Here is a 15,607-nt window from a genome sequence, read left to right as displayed (position 1 = left end):
AAATCATTCTATAAATTTTCATAAACATATATGGGATTTTAAACTATTCTATATTAAAGAATTTGATGAGCATTCCCATACTATTGATTAATTATGACAACTTTTTTTAAAAAAAACAATGAATGTAAAAATGTATTAAAAAAAAACCATTGTTAATATACAACTATGTGTTACTTTAAGTTTGAAAATTATTCTAACATAATGATTAAACCAGTATTTACAACTATGTGTTACTTTAAGTTTGAGAAATTGTTCTAAGATAATGATTAAAGTATCTTCTCCTTTAAGTTTGAGAAAATTGTATACACCATGTCCAACCACCATACCAGTGCACATATTCTGTTCGACAAATTTCACGATTTGCGTTGCCATCGCCATGACGCCTCATATTCCTCTCCATTCAGATATGGTAAATTGTCAATTTAACTGCATATCTCAGAAATGAGAGCTAGGTTTTATTAATCGTTGTTTATGAATACACTATGTTGTGTACTGATGTTTGTCTCATACACAGATCTAGTTTGCCTCATACACAGATCTAGTTTTCTACAGATAAAATCTTCCATAAGGTTGTAAATCTTGATCTAGATACAAGTGAAACAAAGTGGTGAAACTTGCAAATCCTCAAGCTCGTCGAGGTAAGCAATTTTCAATTGTTTGTTTTTTTTTTAGTTTTTCCTGACCTCTTCTTTAAGGTATTTTGATTGTCTAACATCATATTAATTGCATATTTATCAGTCAAATCCTTGTACTAAAAGTGGTTACCTTGTGGACTGGCAATGGAATCAACCGGCACATGTACCGGAATGTTTACTGCTCCATCTTGAGATAGTTGTGTGGTTAAGATATGATTGGCAATGAGAAGATGAGAACAAGGTTTCCAGGTACATTTTAAAAAAAAGGACAATGTTTGAAGAAAGCAATTTTCTCCACAAGATCCCACAGCGGTAAAGAGCCCAAAATGTAAGAAGAGAAAAGCAAGGCATTCAACGAGTTGGCTAGTGTGGTTGGGGCTTCCGAGTCATGTCTCTTTGAGATCAAATGAGTTATCCCATCTCTACATTATTACGTTGTTTGTGATTCACAAAGTTGACTCTTTTTTTTCCTACTTGTATTTCATTGGTCTTTAATTCCAGTCACATGTTTACTGCTTTCTTATTCCTGCTGCCAAGATTATTCGGTCAGTAATTTCTTGGTTTCATACACTTTTGTTTATGCTTTGATCCTTATATTACCTTAAAGTTTGCTTTACTACTCTATGATGATGATTTTGATGTTATACTTATAACTCCGTACTAGATTTTAATCCACGGTATACCGCGGGATAATTTTATTATGATTATTAAAAAAGAATATATTGTATGTTATATTTTTATGTTTATTTTAGTTTGGTTTGATTAATATTTACATTCTATAAGTTTCGTTGGATTGTATTTTTTATTCTGGTTTCGAGTATGTTTTCATAACTATTTAGAATGTTTTTTAAATTGGATTGTTAATTTTACAAAAAAAACAATATGCACATACATGCATATATTAGTAATGACCCACTCGAGATGATTATTTTGTATAACGTTTGGACTTCAATAATATATTTGGTTTCCTAACTAATCAATTGATATATGAATGTGTATCGAAGATGAATACAATCAAGCAAAGCTCATTCATGTCATATAGTGAAGTATTTGTAGAAACTGGGTTTCACACGATGAATTTGTTTGAAGGGGGAAACAAATTCAGTAAAACTATCTCTCTAAGAACTCGAATCAAAATTAGTTAGCAAAAGAGAATCGAAATCTCTTGAGGAAGAAGTTAGGGTTTTCGCTCAAGAACAAGTAAAAGTAGAAGAATTGTATTAATTGTTGGATGGATTACAATGGAGAAGTCTCCCCCCTTTTATACAATTTCGTTTGATCACAAAATATATTAACTTTCCTTGTAGCCCGAAACAAGATATAGAAAGTTCTCATCTCTTCCTCAAGTCAGCCGTCGGGCGAATCAAGAAGTCGGCTTTTCATCGATGGGGTTGGGCCTCTTCGTCCGAACAGGCCTTAAGTATATCATCAGTTAGGACCCTTAACCGGATTTCCGTTTAAGTAATCAATTTATCTTTCTGGTTCAGATCGGTATGTTGGGGGTGCTAAATCCCGCACCAACAATTAGTCCCCCCCCAATTCAGAATATTCGGAAATAAATTCGAATTTTAGAACTTTAGGGAAGAAAATATCAGATCTAAACTATAAAGAAAAAGAGATTTAATATTTATTTACCTTTTACTTAATCCTCCTCCACGTGTCACATACGTCGCATCTGTTAGGTTGGAAGATGAAAGGTCGACTTTTCGTAAGGTTGTCGCCCATTCGATTCTATAAATACGGAACTCCCCTCTTCATTTCTCATTTTTCGCCAACAGCTTCAAGGTACTCCGCTTTGCTCTCTCCTCACTTTGCTTGTTTACGTATATATTTATTTTATATTGCTACCCTCAGCTTCCTCCGCACTCTCTGATCGCCCATCATGACAAACAATTCAGAACTTGTCTCCTCGCCCGAAACCGAAAGTGACCAATTAGTTCGATGCAACTCCAGGCGTAAGGCTCCCAATCCATAATGTATCACACAGATCGGAAGATCTGTCAGACCCAGCTTTGAAGTTCAGCCGCTTTTAACCCGGTGATCGGCTGGAGCTTCTTCCTCTCGAACTCGGCCCTCGAGCCAAGGGTTAAATAGCCCCGAGGATGAAAACACTGAGTCTGCCAACATTAACCTACACCTGGAAGAAGATCGGTTCGTCCCCTTTGGAATCTCGATCGAAGACATTGACCATGTATTAGATCACGAAACACGAATTAGAGGCGAAAAAAATTTGAGTTCGGTCAGATCGGTCAATGATATGTTGAACTCTTGCGGTTTGGGTAACAGCGGCATTACAATCATAATCCCACGGGATGATCAACGCCCCTGGAGCCCTCCGGAAGGATACATCTGTCTTTATGAAGACTATTTCACTGAATGTCGGCTTTGGTTTCCGATTCCAGCTTTACTATCGTTGTACGCTCAACGACGCAGGATACTGATATGCCTATTCGCTCCAGGCAGTATTTGTAACTTCATTGCTGCTATTACTATAGCGACCGAAGTTGGAATTGAGATCGGAGTTCAATGCTTCGAACAATTTAGAGCGATGGGCAAAGCGAGGACAATGTTCCCAAGTTTCGCGAGTTCTCTTGGGCAAGCCTCAGAACCTATCGGATCATGCGTAATCGAGGCTAGCGCCCTCGAAACTGTGCATTGAACTCCCTCAATGAAGGCCTATCTGACAACGTCCCTGTTCAAGACGTTGATGAACATGTCGACATAGTCGGGTTGGAGGACACCGTGGAAGCAGGTGATCCTTCTTTAATTCCAGATGAGGCTAACTCCCCGACCGCTGAATAGAACATCCTTCCGCCTGAAACTGGGGAGAGAAGAAAAAAGAAGAAGAAGAAGCAGAATAAGGGGAAGCAAATCGGGGATCCTGAATCGCAATCCAAGGTCAATCGCAAACGCTCGGCTAACGATGCCGGGTTGGAATCCGCTGATCAATTCCGCTAAAAAAGGGGAAACGACAGAACTGATCGATTTGACTTCGACTACTTTGGTGACGGTCCCCTGGTAACGAGCCAAGCAGCCTCCGGTGAACTCTTTCGGAATCTGAAGATGTCCTCTTGGATTCTTCCAGAAGCAGGCAAATTGGAGTTCGAACAAGCATACCTTGACATAGCTGAATCCCATTTAATGGTCTGTATTACTATTTTCCCTCAACTTGTTTGAACTTTGTATGGGCGATCTGACGCTCCTTCTTCTTTTCTCTTCTTTTCTTTTGTTGAACAGACCGCTGCTAAAATCAACAAGGTGACTCAATTATATGATAGGCGGTTGAAGTTAGTATCAACTTCTGGATTCGAGTTCGATAAAGTAAAGGAATGCTTAGAACAGGTTCGAACGAATAGCAAGGCCAAAGATGACTAGATCAAGGAGCTAGAAGCTATTATCGCTGAAAAAGACGAATTCATTGCGAATTCTGAAGCGAAGATTGGCAATCTGAACTCCCAGACGCTTACTCTCGAAGAAGAGAAATCCAGACTGCAGCAGGAGTGGGATGAATTGAAGGCCAAGCTGGACTGTGAAGTCAACAGACTCCGCCAGGATTGTCTGGAAAAAGTGCAACGAATTGCGAAGAAGGCACAAACTCGACTGGACAGGGTGAAAGCCTACATGCTTGAGCAAAATACGGTAGTTCGCCCCAAGGAGGATATGCTAAACCAGGCTTTTGGGATTCATGAGATGGTGCGGTATTTGATCGAAAAAGGGGTAGTCATTCCTGAGAGCAAATCGCGAAGATCAACAAGAAGAAGGCAGAGGCCCAGGAACGTGTCGATGCGTTGGACGTCATCGAACTGGGAGAGAATGACCTTGTCATGTCTCCTGATCAGCTTGGCTTCGGACTTCTCCGTCCTGGGGTTATGGCTCCGGATTCCGTACGACATCAACACGGATCTAATACTGCCGCTTTTTAGGCTAATCTGTCAGATGATTTGGATGCTTAACTGCTTTTATTTTTAATTAACTATGAACTCTTTTGGATCCGGGTTTTTAAAAAACCCTTGTAATAACATTACCCCTTTTATATTAATGAGTTTTGTCCGAACTAACGAGAGAGGAATGACGATGAATGTATTTCATTGATAAAGTATGTATATATATACATATATATTATTATTATTATTATTGACACGTGGCTAGAGACATTGAATGTCTGCACAGTCTTTAATTGCGACCCTCGGGACACAGTGAGAAATTTGCTGCATTCTGATTGGTAGAATCAATGGCGGTTGTTCGCAGAGTTTGAGTATAAATAGAGGAAGAGTTGGATCCTTGGTAGACATTCGCAACTTCTTTGAAAAGTAAAAGGAAAAAGATGCCAGTTACTACCTGATCTGCATGGTTAAGGAGGGCCCGGGAAAGGATAGACGCCGCATCTAGCGGTCGGGATCCAAACTTGCCGGATAACCCCCCCCTCAAGAAGTACGAGAAACGTCCCGATCTCGTGAGTTCGCTCCGAGCTCCAACACCATCGTCCCGGGGGTGTCTCCTTTACAATTGGAGCTTCGAGGGTACCGAGCTCATCGTAAATGAATGGGTGCGTATATCAAGGTGCTTCGCCCGAAGCTTAACCAGCTCCATCGTCTCTACCGTTTGGAAGGGACCATTCAAGTTCTGGACGGGCTTATTGACGAAGGTTTCTTCCTGGCGCAGTGGCGTATGGACCGCCTACTTGTTGAGCATGCAGCATGCAAAGAACTGGTCGACCGTATGAAGGGGCCTGATCTACCTGAAAGCAACCACGAACCCCTGGGAGAAACTACCTTCCCGTTCATAACAGATGTCTGGGCCTACCGAGCTTGTCTGAAGAGGTTGATCCAGTTTGTTAATTATCTGGAGTCGACGGGTCAAGCCTTCCGTGAACGTCATCTAGTTGAGGGCCCATGTGCCTTCATAGAACTCATGATGTCCGAGGGGTCCGGGTTGCCAATTGAAAGGCTAGAAGCTTTGTAGCGGGTACACCGATAGAAAGCTTACCGCTTAGAATTGTTTTTAGGATATTATTTTTATTATTATTTTTCCCTTTTGTTTTTCTTTTCTTCTTCTTCTTTTTTTTTTTTTTTTTTGTGAAACTTTAGCGATGCTGAGCTGCCGAACTGAATGTAATTGACTCACATTCAATGGAAATTTCGACTCTGTTTCCTGTTTTAGTCAAGTTTTATTTATGTCGAACTGTATGCAATTGACTCACACATTCAATGGGAATCTCGACAAAAATAAACTTTATTGAAATTCTAGCTGCATTTGTTCAATCTTTAACAAAAGATGAGGAATTGCCTACGTACGCTGAAACAGGGATCAAGCCAGTCGTAGTTCATACTACAAACGAAACATAGGTGGAGGTCGGGTTCCCGAAACCCCCTAGGTAAGGTCATAAGGGCGACCTAATAATAGTAACGCTTTAAGTGCGCCGCGTTCCACGAATTCAGGATTCGTTCTCCACACATGGTCATAAGCTCGTAAACGCCAGGGCGAACTGCTTTGGATCTGAGATATGGCCCTTCCCACCGAGCGCCGAGTTTACCGAGCACCGAGTTTACCGGCGTTGGGTTCTCTGGTATTCTCGTAAACTTCTCGTAGGACCAAGTCACCTTCGCTGAAACGCCGCTGACGAACAGTCTTATTATAATAACTAGTTGCTGCATCTTGGTAGTGTTGAATCTGAACTAAGGCTTGGTTGCGTAATTCCTCAGCGAAGTTGATATGATCGATTAGCATGTTGTCATTAAGACTAGGATTATCAACCATCATGGTTCGACGAAGTGTGGGACACCTGCTTCTGCCGAGGCGAGTGCCTCAATCCCATATGCCAGAGAAAAAGGGGATTGTCCTGTAGATCGCCGAGAGATTGTTCGGTATGACCATAATACACCATCAAGATGATCTTCCCACGCGCCTTTCCTCCGACAAAGTCGTTTCTTTGGCCCATCAAAAATCGCTGTGTTCGTCGCCTTGGCTTGACCGTTACCTTGGGGATATCGGGGAGTCGATGTACTTAGGCGAATTTGCCACTTACTCAAGAAACGCCTGGTAATGAGCAAAGTGAACTGCATACCATTATCGGTGACGATCTCGTAAGGTAATCCGTGACGACATATGATGGTTTTCCATATAAAGTTAGTGACGTCCAAAGACTGGATCTTGGTGAATGACTCCGCTTCTACCCATTTGGGGAAGTAATCGGTGAGTACCAGGATGAACTTCTTGGATCTCGAAGGCGGCAGAGGGCCTACGAAATCCATGGCCCAACGCATGAAAGGATATGGAGCCGTAACAGTGCTTAGCAGTTCGGGTGGCACGTGTCGCATTGGCCCGTGACGTTGGCAAGCCTCAAACTTCCCCGAAAAAGCTTCGCAATCAGCAACCATGGTTGGCCAGTAATGACCATCCTTCTTGATCTTTAAAGCAAGCGCCCGTCCGCCAAAGTGGCTACCACCGTCGCCTTCGTGTACCTCCATCATGATTCGCTCGGCTTCTTCGCGACTAACACAGGTAAGGAAAACTCCGGACAAACTGCGACGGTATAAGTTGCCATCCAAGAGGATGTATCTACCGCTTCGAGCCTTCAGACGCCGGGCTGCCCAACGATCTGGCGGGACGATTCCTTCGGAGATATAAAGCTTAATCTCGATTTGCCAATCATCGGGTGGCTTTGTGACATCCGTCAGGTCTTCTATAGGCTCGTTAACTTCCATCGAAACCGAATTGTCATTGATAACGGAGACCAGGCTGGCTAGATCGATGTTGGGTGTCTCGACGCACTCAACAGGAATTGTGCACCGTAAATCTGGATCCGAGTAATTTACCAAGAATGCAAGAGCATCTGCCGATGTGTTTTCGTTTCGCGGAACTTTTGTCAGAGAAAAAGAAATGAACTCCTCAGACAATGTCCGGACCAATTGGCGGTATGCTCCCATTCGCTCGTTCTCAGTGTCGAATTCACCACTGAACTGACTGACTACCAGCTGGGAAACACAGTTGACTTGCAGGTGTGTTACTCCGAGCCCCCGCGCTAACCGTAGCCCTGCGAGAATAGCCTCGTATTCCGTTTCGTTATTGGATGCTTTGAAATTGAGTTTTAATGCTTGTTCAAGCACTTCGCCGCTGGGAGATCGGAGAATGAGTCCCACGCTGGATCCCTGATGAGATGATGAACCGTCGACAAACATGGTCCAAAGCTTTTCCTTAGGTTTTGGATCTCCGAGCTCAGGAGAATGCTCAGTAATGAAATCGGCTAGGACCTGTGAATTCAAGCTTGGTCGAGAACGGTATTCGATGTCGTACTCGCTCAACTCGACCGCCCATTTTGCCATTCGTCCGGACTAAAGGGGGCTATGGAGGATAGTTCGGAGCGGCTGGTCGATAAACACGATGATGGAATGTGACTGGAAGTAAGGTTGAAGTTTACGCGCAGCGGCGATCACAGCGAGAGCCAATTTTTCTAATGTAGGATATCTTGATTCTGCATCGTTGAGGGCATAACTTTATAACACTAGGTTCCTGTGTCCGTGATGAATGCCGTTTTTTTGCGATCCGTCGAACTCATGGCGATCTGTTGTAGCTTCGACAAGTCGGTCTATGTGCGGCAAAGGGAAGTTATCCTTAGGACACACCTTGTTGACATCGGTGAAGTCCACGACCAGGTTGGCCAACCAATCTGGGTACAGGACTTCCATTATTTGATCTGCTTTGAGTAGGCGTTCGACTTCGTCTTGGACTGCTTTTGCCCGATCTTGACCCAGACGCCTGCGTTTTTGCCTAACTAGTTTGAATGTTGGGTCGATATTGAGCCTGTGGCAGATGACGTTGGGGCTAATTCCGACCATATACTTTGTCGACCAAGCAAATGTGGAAGACCGAGTTTGCAGAAAAGCGATGAGCTGTGCCTTAACATTGTCCTCCAGTTCGGCCCCCACCCCGACAGTTTGTGATAGATCCGTAGGGTCGATGTTTACTTGGATTATTCGACATTCCAAAGATTTGAGCAGGTCTCGCTCTGGCTTATGGGGACCAAAGATATGGTCCCCGCTTTGTAATTGTTATGCTTCCTGATTTTTCCTTTGCTTCTTTTCGATGACGGAACAAGTTTGGGTCATCCTTTGATCGCCATATAGCGTAGAGATCCCTATTGGGCTAGGGAATTTAAGGCAGAGATGGTAGGTTGACGGTACGGCTTGCATCGCGTATATCCATGGTGACCCTAGAATGGCGTCGTAAATTGGGGGTGCATCGACGACCACAAATTTAGTTTTTCGGGTCACTCTTCCATCACGCACTTGCAGTTTTACATTGCCCATCGACATTTTACCGATCCCATCGTAGCCGGTCAACGTTCGGGTGTGATGCCCATCTTCTCTAATGTTTGCCAGAATAGAACATTTACGGTACTTCCAGTATCCACCAAGACTCTTTCGACGTCGAATTCGCCGAGTGAGGGTGTTGAATCCCTTTGGCATCTTCCGCGGTGAACGATATGGGATCCAAACAGAGCGGGGGTTCGTCCGAGGCCGCTTGAATACTGCAAATTTGGCGTGCCCTCTTTTTTAATTCCCGAACGGAATCAGTGCAATCTTCTAGCGGGCCAAGTATCATGGTTATTCGACCTCGGTGAGGGGAGTTAGCTCGCTCGGGGTTCTGTCCCCATTGTCTCTTTGGGGGACCGGGTAGCTCGTTTTCTTGGGGCGTCTCTTCTTGATGGTCGGCAAACACCTGATTTGCTGGCTGTAGAATATGGTTAGTCGGGCCGTTGTTTGCATAACCGCGACCACCTGCCCCGACCACCATTAGATCGACCACCCCGCCAGCCTCCACGGCGACCTCTTCCCCCTCGGGAACCTCGGGGTTGAAAAACGGTTTCCACTTCGCCCGCAAGATATTTTCCATAGAGATAATTCTTTAAGTGCATACACTCGTGTGTGGAGTTGCCAGGTACCATATGGAAGTCGCAGTAAAATTACTTTGGATCGGGTGCCGACTTAGTGTGTCCGTCGACTTTGGAAACTGTGTGAACTATCCCCTTCTTTCGGTCCTGAGGGTCGGGATGTTTCTGGGGCTCGTTGTATTCCTCCCGATTCCTGACTCTCGTGGGAGCTGGAGGTTCTGGTACAGTTTTCGCGGCCTACCGGACATCTTCATCTTCCACGAGTGCAAATCGGGAGGCTCGATGTAGCGCTTCATCGAGGTCTTTGGGTTCTCGGATGTTGAGGTCTTTCGTAAGGCAGAACCGGGAAGTAGACCTTTTCTGAAAGCGGCGATTGCGGCATCCTCTGGGACCGAAACGTTTGCCAGTTTTTCTTTAAATCTGCCTAGGAAGCTTCCAATGGGCTCGCCTGGTTCTTGTGCCATCTCCCAGAGAGCCTAACTCGTTACGCCTCGTTCGATGAAAATTCGATAATGCTTAAGGAAAGCTGTTGAAAATTGGGTGTAGTTATCGATCGAGATCGATCCAAGCCTTGTGAACCAAGTTAAGGCGGGACCAGAAAGACTGTCGACGAACAGTTGGCAGCATCCAATATCCCTCTGTTCGTCAGTAAACCGCGCCTAGGCCACTGTTGCCATGAACGACGTCATGAAAACGACTGGATCCTTATCTCCGAGATAGGTTGGGAGCTTCAACTTGACGTTTGGTATGGCGGCCTGCAGGATCCGCTGTGTGAAAGGAGTACGGCGAGTAACTTCGATAATCCTGTCGATTTCAGGGGTTGTACTGATAGCCCGATGGAGGAGAGAATTCATGCCGCGAATCTGCGACTGGATTTCCTCAATCTCAAGGCGAGGTCCCATGCTTGTTGAAGGGGCGGCCTGGATGACCGGGGTCTCACGGATCCGTGAGTTTAGATTCGGCGGCTGGATGACCGATGTCGCCAGGGGAGGAAGAGTTCTTCGTTCCGCTTGGTCGACGTCGGTATGTCCGAGAAGTCGAGATAACGCGTAAGATCGCCTGCCCTGGTTGCGAGCGATTGCTCCGTAGAGAGTGGTGACGGGGTCGTCTGAGTTACGACAGCATCGACTTTGCGGTTGGTGTCAGAGATCATCTGGTAGATCTCCCTTGGTCATGGTGCCGAACAAGACCTTAAAGTCTTCCATGGAGACAACCTGCGGGATTGGTACTGCCATCGTTGCACGATCAAAGGAGTCTTCGGTTCGGACGCCAGGTTGCTGCTCCGTAAGACGCGTCGTTTCCCCGTTCGAAGGTTGTTCGTACGAGCGCTCTGCTTCGAGATCGTCCGGGTGTTCGCGGGTTCGCTCCACCCCCTGGTCGAGGTTGCCTTCGAGTCCGGTTTAAGTTGGGAGTTTGGTGCGGTTATCGGTCAAATCTACCGAAGCGGTGGTGTTGCGACGAACATATATGGCGGTGCATTGCGTGGTTGGAGCATCACCTCGTGCTACGGTATTACCCTGGGAAGACGTGAGGCCCGTGATATCAGATACATTTGAAGAGGTGCGATTTGCCTCTGTGTTGGACATCAGAGACATCGTTGTTAGTTCTTGAGAAATTGACTTGTAAAGACAATTTTGCGTCCCCACAGATGGCGCCAATTGTAGAAATTGGGTTTCACACAATGAATTTGTTTGAAGGGGAAAACAAATTCAGTAAAGCTATCTCTCTAAGAACACGAATCTAAACTAGTTAGCAAAAGGGAATCGAAATCTCTTGAGGAAGAAGTTAGGATTTTCGCTTAAGAACAAGTAAAAGTAGAAGAATTGTATTAATTGTTGGATAGATTACAATGGAGAAGTCTCTCCCCTTTTATACAATTTCGTTTGATCACAAAATATATTAACTTTCCTTGTAGCCCGAAACAAGATATGGAAAGTTCTCATTTCTTCCTCAAGTCGGCCGTCGAGCGAATCAAGAAGTCGGCTTTTCATCAATGGGGTTGGGCCTCTTCGTCCGAACAGGCCTTAAGTAGATCATCATTTAGGACTCTGAACCGGATTCCCGGTTAAGTAATCAATTTATCTTTCTGGTTCAGATCGGTATGTTGGGGGTGCTAAATTCCGCACCAACAGTATTATTTACCAACATAAAGATAAACACTCATATATTTTGATTAGACATATTTTTTTTAACTCTAACTGATATATGTAAGTATGTAACTAACAAATGTAGTTTCATAGGTGAAGTTTAATACACTCGATAAGCATCCGAACATCCGTCCCGTTTAGCCAAGATCAAATAGTTGGAATTAAAAATAGGATCCCTCCCGTTTAGTTTGGACATCTTGTACAGATGATAGGTTTGGTCGAAATTGACCACTTGCATGGGCAAGACCAAATGTCTCAATGAACTCCCAATCACGAACAGAGAATTCACATAACGTGAAACCAAATACTTTTTGTTAGAAGCATGGTTCTTAACACTCAAGAAAAGAAGAAAGAAAAAAAAATCTAGATTAACAAATCAAATCAAAACTACATAAAAAGTAAAATGATAATAAAATAGTGCATAATTAAAAAGGATAATAGGCTCTCCTATAGTTTGCAAGAATCATTAGTAAAACCAACCGTGGAACGAACGTTAGGATCGATAGCTATGACGATCCACCCCACTATTATAGAACTTGTTGCAATCCACATAATTAGTCCTGAATCGGTCAACGGTTTAGCAATTGAACCATCGATGAACCCAATCTTTTGTTTTGCTTTGAGAAAACTCCGGATATTGGTGGACCATTCCGCATAGTTATCTTCTCGAAGTAGAACCGTGGGGATCAAGGGACCCGGAATATCAGAGAGCTTAAAGTAGCTTGAAGAAGTAGAAGATCTGCTACTGCTTGTACCATCATCACCACCATCAGGAGGAGAAATGGCAATGTTTGGCTCACTCATAGTTGCTAACAAATACAAATTATGAATGTAAAGAAGTACAAGTGTTTTGAGTATTTCCTATAATCAATCGTTGTACAAGTACAAATTATGAATGTAAACCCAAACGAGAACTAACCTTCAAGGGGTAATAAGGATCAATGTAGAGTCTGGTAGACAAAGCACAGGAAAGACAGATGTAGATCTGAGCTCTAATTACAGATGATTAAAACAGTGATAAGGGTATCTCCATCAAAGGATTTAACCAAAGTTGCTTAAAACAAATTTTATTATTAATTTTGAAAAAAGTGAAATTATGAACTTTTTAAGAAACTTTATAATTTCATGGGTACATTGATGGTTGTTAAATTTGGAATTCTTAAACTTTACTTTTCTATTTTGAAGTACAAATATACCACCTTTTAGTGAAACGAGATGCATTATAATTGGGTGTTAACAAGACCATGTCTTGTCTTGTGGAACATAAAAGATACTGTAAATTAAATGATTCTGTCTCATGGGCTTTTGTTTAACATTGGGCTTAGTTCAATCCAGCCCATATGATTAAACAAACCCTTCTTGTCCGTTAAGTGGGGGTTCAAAATTGGAAACAAGGAGCGGAGTGAAAACCACCGGCGCACATGTTTTTCCGGCGGTAATAAGAGATTTCTTCACCGTCGTGAGAATAAACATCTCTATATGGACGAGATGTCTCTTTCACGGGACTCGCATAAACACAAATGGCGAACAAACCTGATCATCATCACCAATCTTCAAGGAGATTGATACTTGTATTGTATTTCACCAGTGTTGTTGGGATTGGATTCGTCGCAGCTTTCCTTTTTCTGTCTTCTTCTTCTTCTTCAAATCTCTCCTTCACCGCCGTTTCTTCAATCTTGGTTCCCGTTAACCGGCCGGAGATTCAGATTCCCAAGGTCCCTTTTGCTTAATCTTTTCAATTGATAGGTTTTAGCTATTCTTAGGTTTGAGGAACGATGAGTTTATCATCTCTAAGAAGATTGATGATTTGTGTGTGTTTTAGGGTTTATCAGCTATTCTTCCTTTCTACGTTTCAATTGATTGTGTTTTTAATTAGGGTTTAGCTCTTCTGAGTTGTTTTTTTTTTATAGATTTCATCATTCTTCACTTGCAGAGAAGCAAACAAACGAATGATACAAAAGATCATGTCCGATTATTATCTGCAACATTCGCCGATATACCGGCGCCGGAGTTACAATGGGAGCAAATGCAATCTTCTCCAGTTCCACGTCTTGATGGATACTCTGTTCAAATCAAAAACCTTTTGTATGTCTTCTCTGGTTACGGCAGTCTAGACTATGTAAGGAGCTTGTTTATTTCTATACTCAAATTGCAAAGTTCTTTGAAGAAATGTGTTGAGAAGAGATTTGAATGATCACTTGATTTGTTTTGCCTCAGGTTCATTCTCATGTGGATGTGTTCAATTTCACAGACAATAAGTGGTGTGAGAGATTCGACACTCCAAAAGAGATGGCGAATTCGCACCTTGGGATTGTGACGGATGGACGGTATGTGTATGTGGTTTCAGGGCAGCTTGGTCCTCAATGCAGAGGACCTACCTCTCGTTCCTTTGTTTTAGACTCATTCACAAAGACATGGCTCGAGTTCCCTTCACTACCAGCTCCAAGGTAAAGACTTTAGATCAAGAAGATGTACTTATGTTGTTTCTGTATAGTCAAGTTCGATCATCGAGCTCCGTTTTTTTGGATTCAGGTATGCTCCAGCAACTCAGATATGGAGAGGGAGGCTTCATGTGATGGGTGGAAGCAAAGAGAATCGCAATGCTGTTGCTTTTGACCATTGGAGCATAGCTGTAAAAGATGGAAAAGCCCTTGACGAATGGCGAGAAGAAGTTCCAATCCCTCGAGGTGGACCACACAGGTTTTGTATTGTCTTTAAGTCACTGCCTGGTTTTGCCTTTTGATTTGAGTCCCTTAAGGTTGCTAATATTGCGGTTTACGCTGTGTAGGGCTTGTGTAGTTGCTAACGATAAACTGCTTGTGATCGGTGGCCAAGAAGGTGACTTCATGGCCAAACCTAACTCACCCATCTTCAAGTGCTCACGTAGACGCGAGGTTTACCTTCCTCTTTAATCTGTAGTTTCTGATTTTCACTGATTCAATTTTTTGAGCATTGACTGTTGAGCATTTAAAAACCAAACCAGAATTTTTTTGACTTCAGTCAAAACTGAAAGAACCAAAGGCACGCCTCTAGTTTCTAATGTTTTGGTCGCATTTCAGATCTTTAATGGTGAGGTGTACATGATGGACGAGGAGATGAAGTGGAAAATGCTGCCACCAATGCCAAAGAACAATTCCCACATTGAATCTGCATGGATCATTGTCAATAACTCAATCGTTATCGTTGGTGGTACCACAGATTGGCATCCAGTGACGAAAAGGCTTGTTCTTGTTGGAGAGATTTTCCGGTTCCAGTTAGATACTTTGGTTAGTGATACTATCATCATCATCTCAATCATAGCTCTTTGTTCTTTTGTTTCTTAAAACTGAATATGAAATATTTTTGCAGACTTGGTCTGTGATTGGACGGTTACCATTCCGTGTCAAAACAGCCATGGCCGGATTCTGGAACGGTTATCTGTACTTCACATCGGGGCAGCGAGATAGAGGACCGGATAATCCACAGCCTGGTAAAGTTATTGGAGAAATGCGGAGAACCAAGTTGAAGTTTTAATTGATTTGAAATTACTCTACTTTTTTAATAGAAGAATCATTGGTTTTTAGACAGAAGACAAACTTGTCCTAGTCTACTACACAGTACGACATGAAAAATTGCTATCAAGACAACTAAATTAAGATTTAAACTGTAAAAACTGTTCAGACTATCAAATGTATATTATACAAGTACCCCCCAATGTCAAAGCTGGGAACGACAAAGTAAATTAGATTTACTTGTGTTGTAACTTGTAATGAACAACGTGGAGACAAAAAGATGAAATAGTAACCGAGTCCCACATCGGTAGTCTTAAAACTTGTGAACTCATATATCTAAGGTAGAAATCGTTCAATCAATTGTCAATTGAGAGTGAGATAGAAGCTCCCAGTTCTTAACATGTCTTTGGGGCTAATGAGATCGAAAGATTGAAGAACCATTTC

The 15,607-nt window shown here is 43.0% G+C and overlaps 1 protein-coding gene and 1 long non-coding RNA gene across 2 annotated transcripts; both read left to right on the top strand.

Moving 5' to 3' along the window:
* Positions 1–277: 277 nt before the first annotated feature.
* On the top strand, positions 278–1,257 carry LOC104790372 (uncharacterized). The gene is made up of 3 exons (XR_768681.3): positions 278–409; positions 515–638; positions 739–1,257. It is a non-coding gene; the product is annotated as an uncharacterized LOC104790372 (long non-coding RNA).
* An 11,787-nt stretch (positions 1,258–13,044) lies between these two features.
* LOC104790371 (kelch repeat-containing protein At3g27220) lies at positions 13,045–15,366 on the top strand. Its single transcript, XM_010516111.3, has 7 exons — positions 13,045–13,387; positions 13,606–13,791; positions 13,890–14,119; positions 14,205–14,372; positions 14,461–14,566; positions 14,732–14,938; positions 15,021–15,366. The coding sequence occupies exons 1-7, from the start codon at positions 13,193–13,195 to the stop codon at positions 15,183–15,185; spliced, it is 1,257 nt and encodes a 418-aa protein (XP_010514413.1). The 5' UTR covers positions 13,045–13,192; the 3' UTR covers positions 15,186–15,366.
* The last annotated feature ends 241 nt before the right edge of the window (positions 15,367–15,607 follow it).

This window comes from Camelina sativa, chromosome 6, assembly GCF_030686135.1.
Source record: "Camelina sativa cultivar CO46 ecotype springtype chromosome 6, ASM3068613v1".
Taxonomy (NCBI): domain Eukaryota; kingdom Viridiplantae; phylum Streptophyta; class Magnoliopsida; order Brassicales; family Brassicaceae; genus Camelina; species Camelina sativa.
This window is presented reverse-complemented; position numbering and strand designations above follow the sequence as displayed.

What these genes read in the sequence shown, in the direction of transcription:
- LOC104790371 (XM_010516111.3), top strand. Translation starts at nt 13,193, where the DNA reads ATGGCGAACAAACCTGATCATCATCACCAATCTTCAAGGAGATTGATA. An exon ending in CCTCGAGGTGGACCACACAG is followed by an intron (nt 14,373 to 14,460) that starts GTTTTGTATTGT and finishes TACGCTGTGTAG; the next exon opens with GGCTTGTGTAGTTGCTAACG. An exon ending in GGTTCCAGTTAGATACTTTG is followed by an intron (nt 14,939 to 15,020) that starts GTTAGTGATACT and finishes ATATTTTTGCAG; the next exon opens with ACTTGGTCTGTGATTGGACG.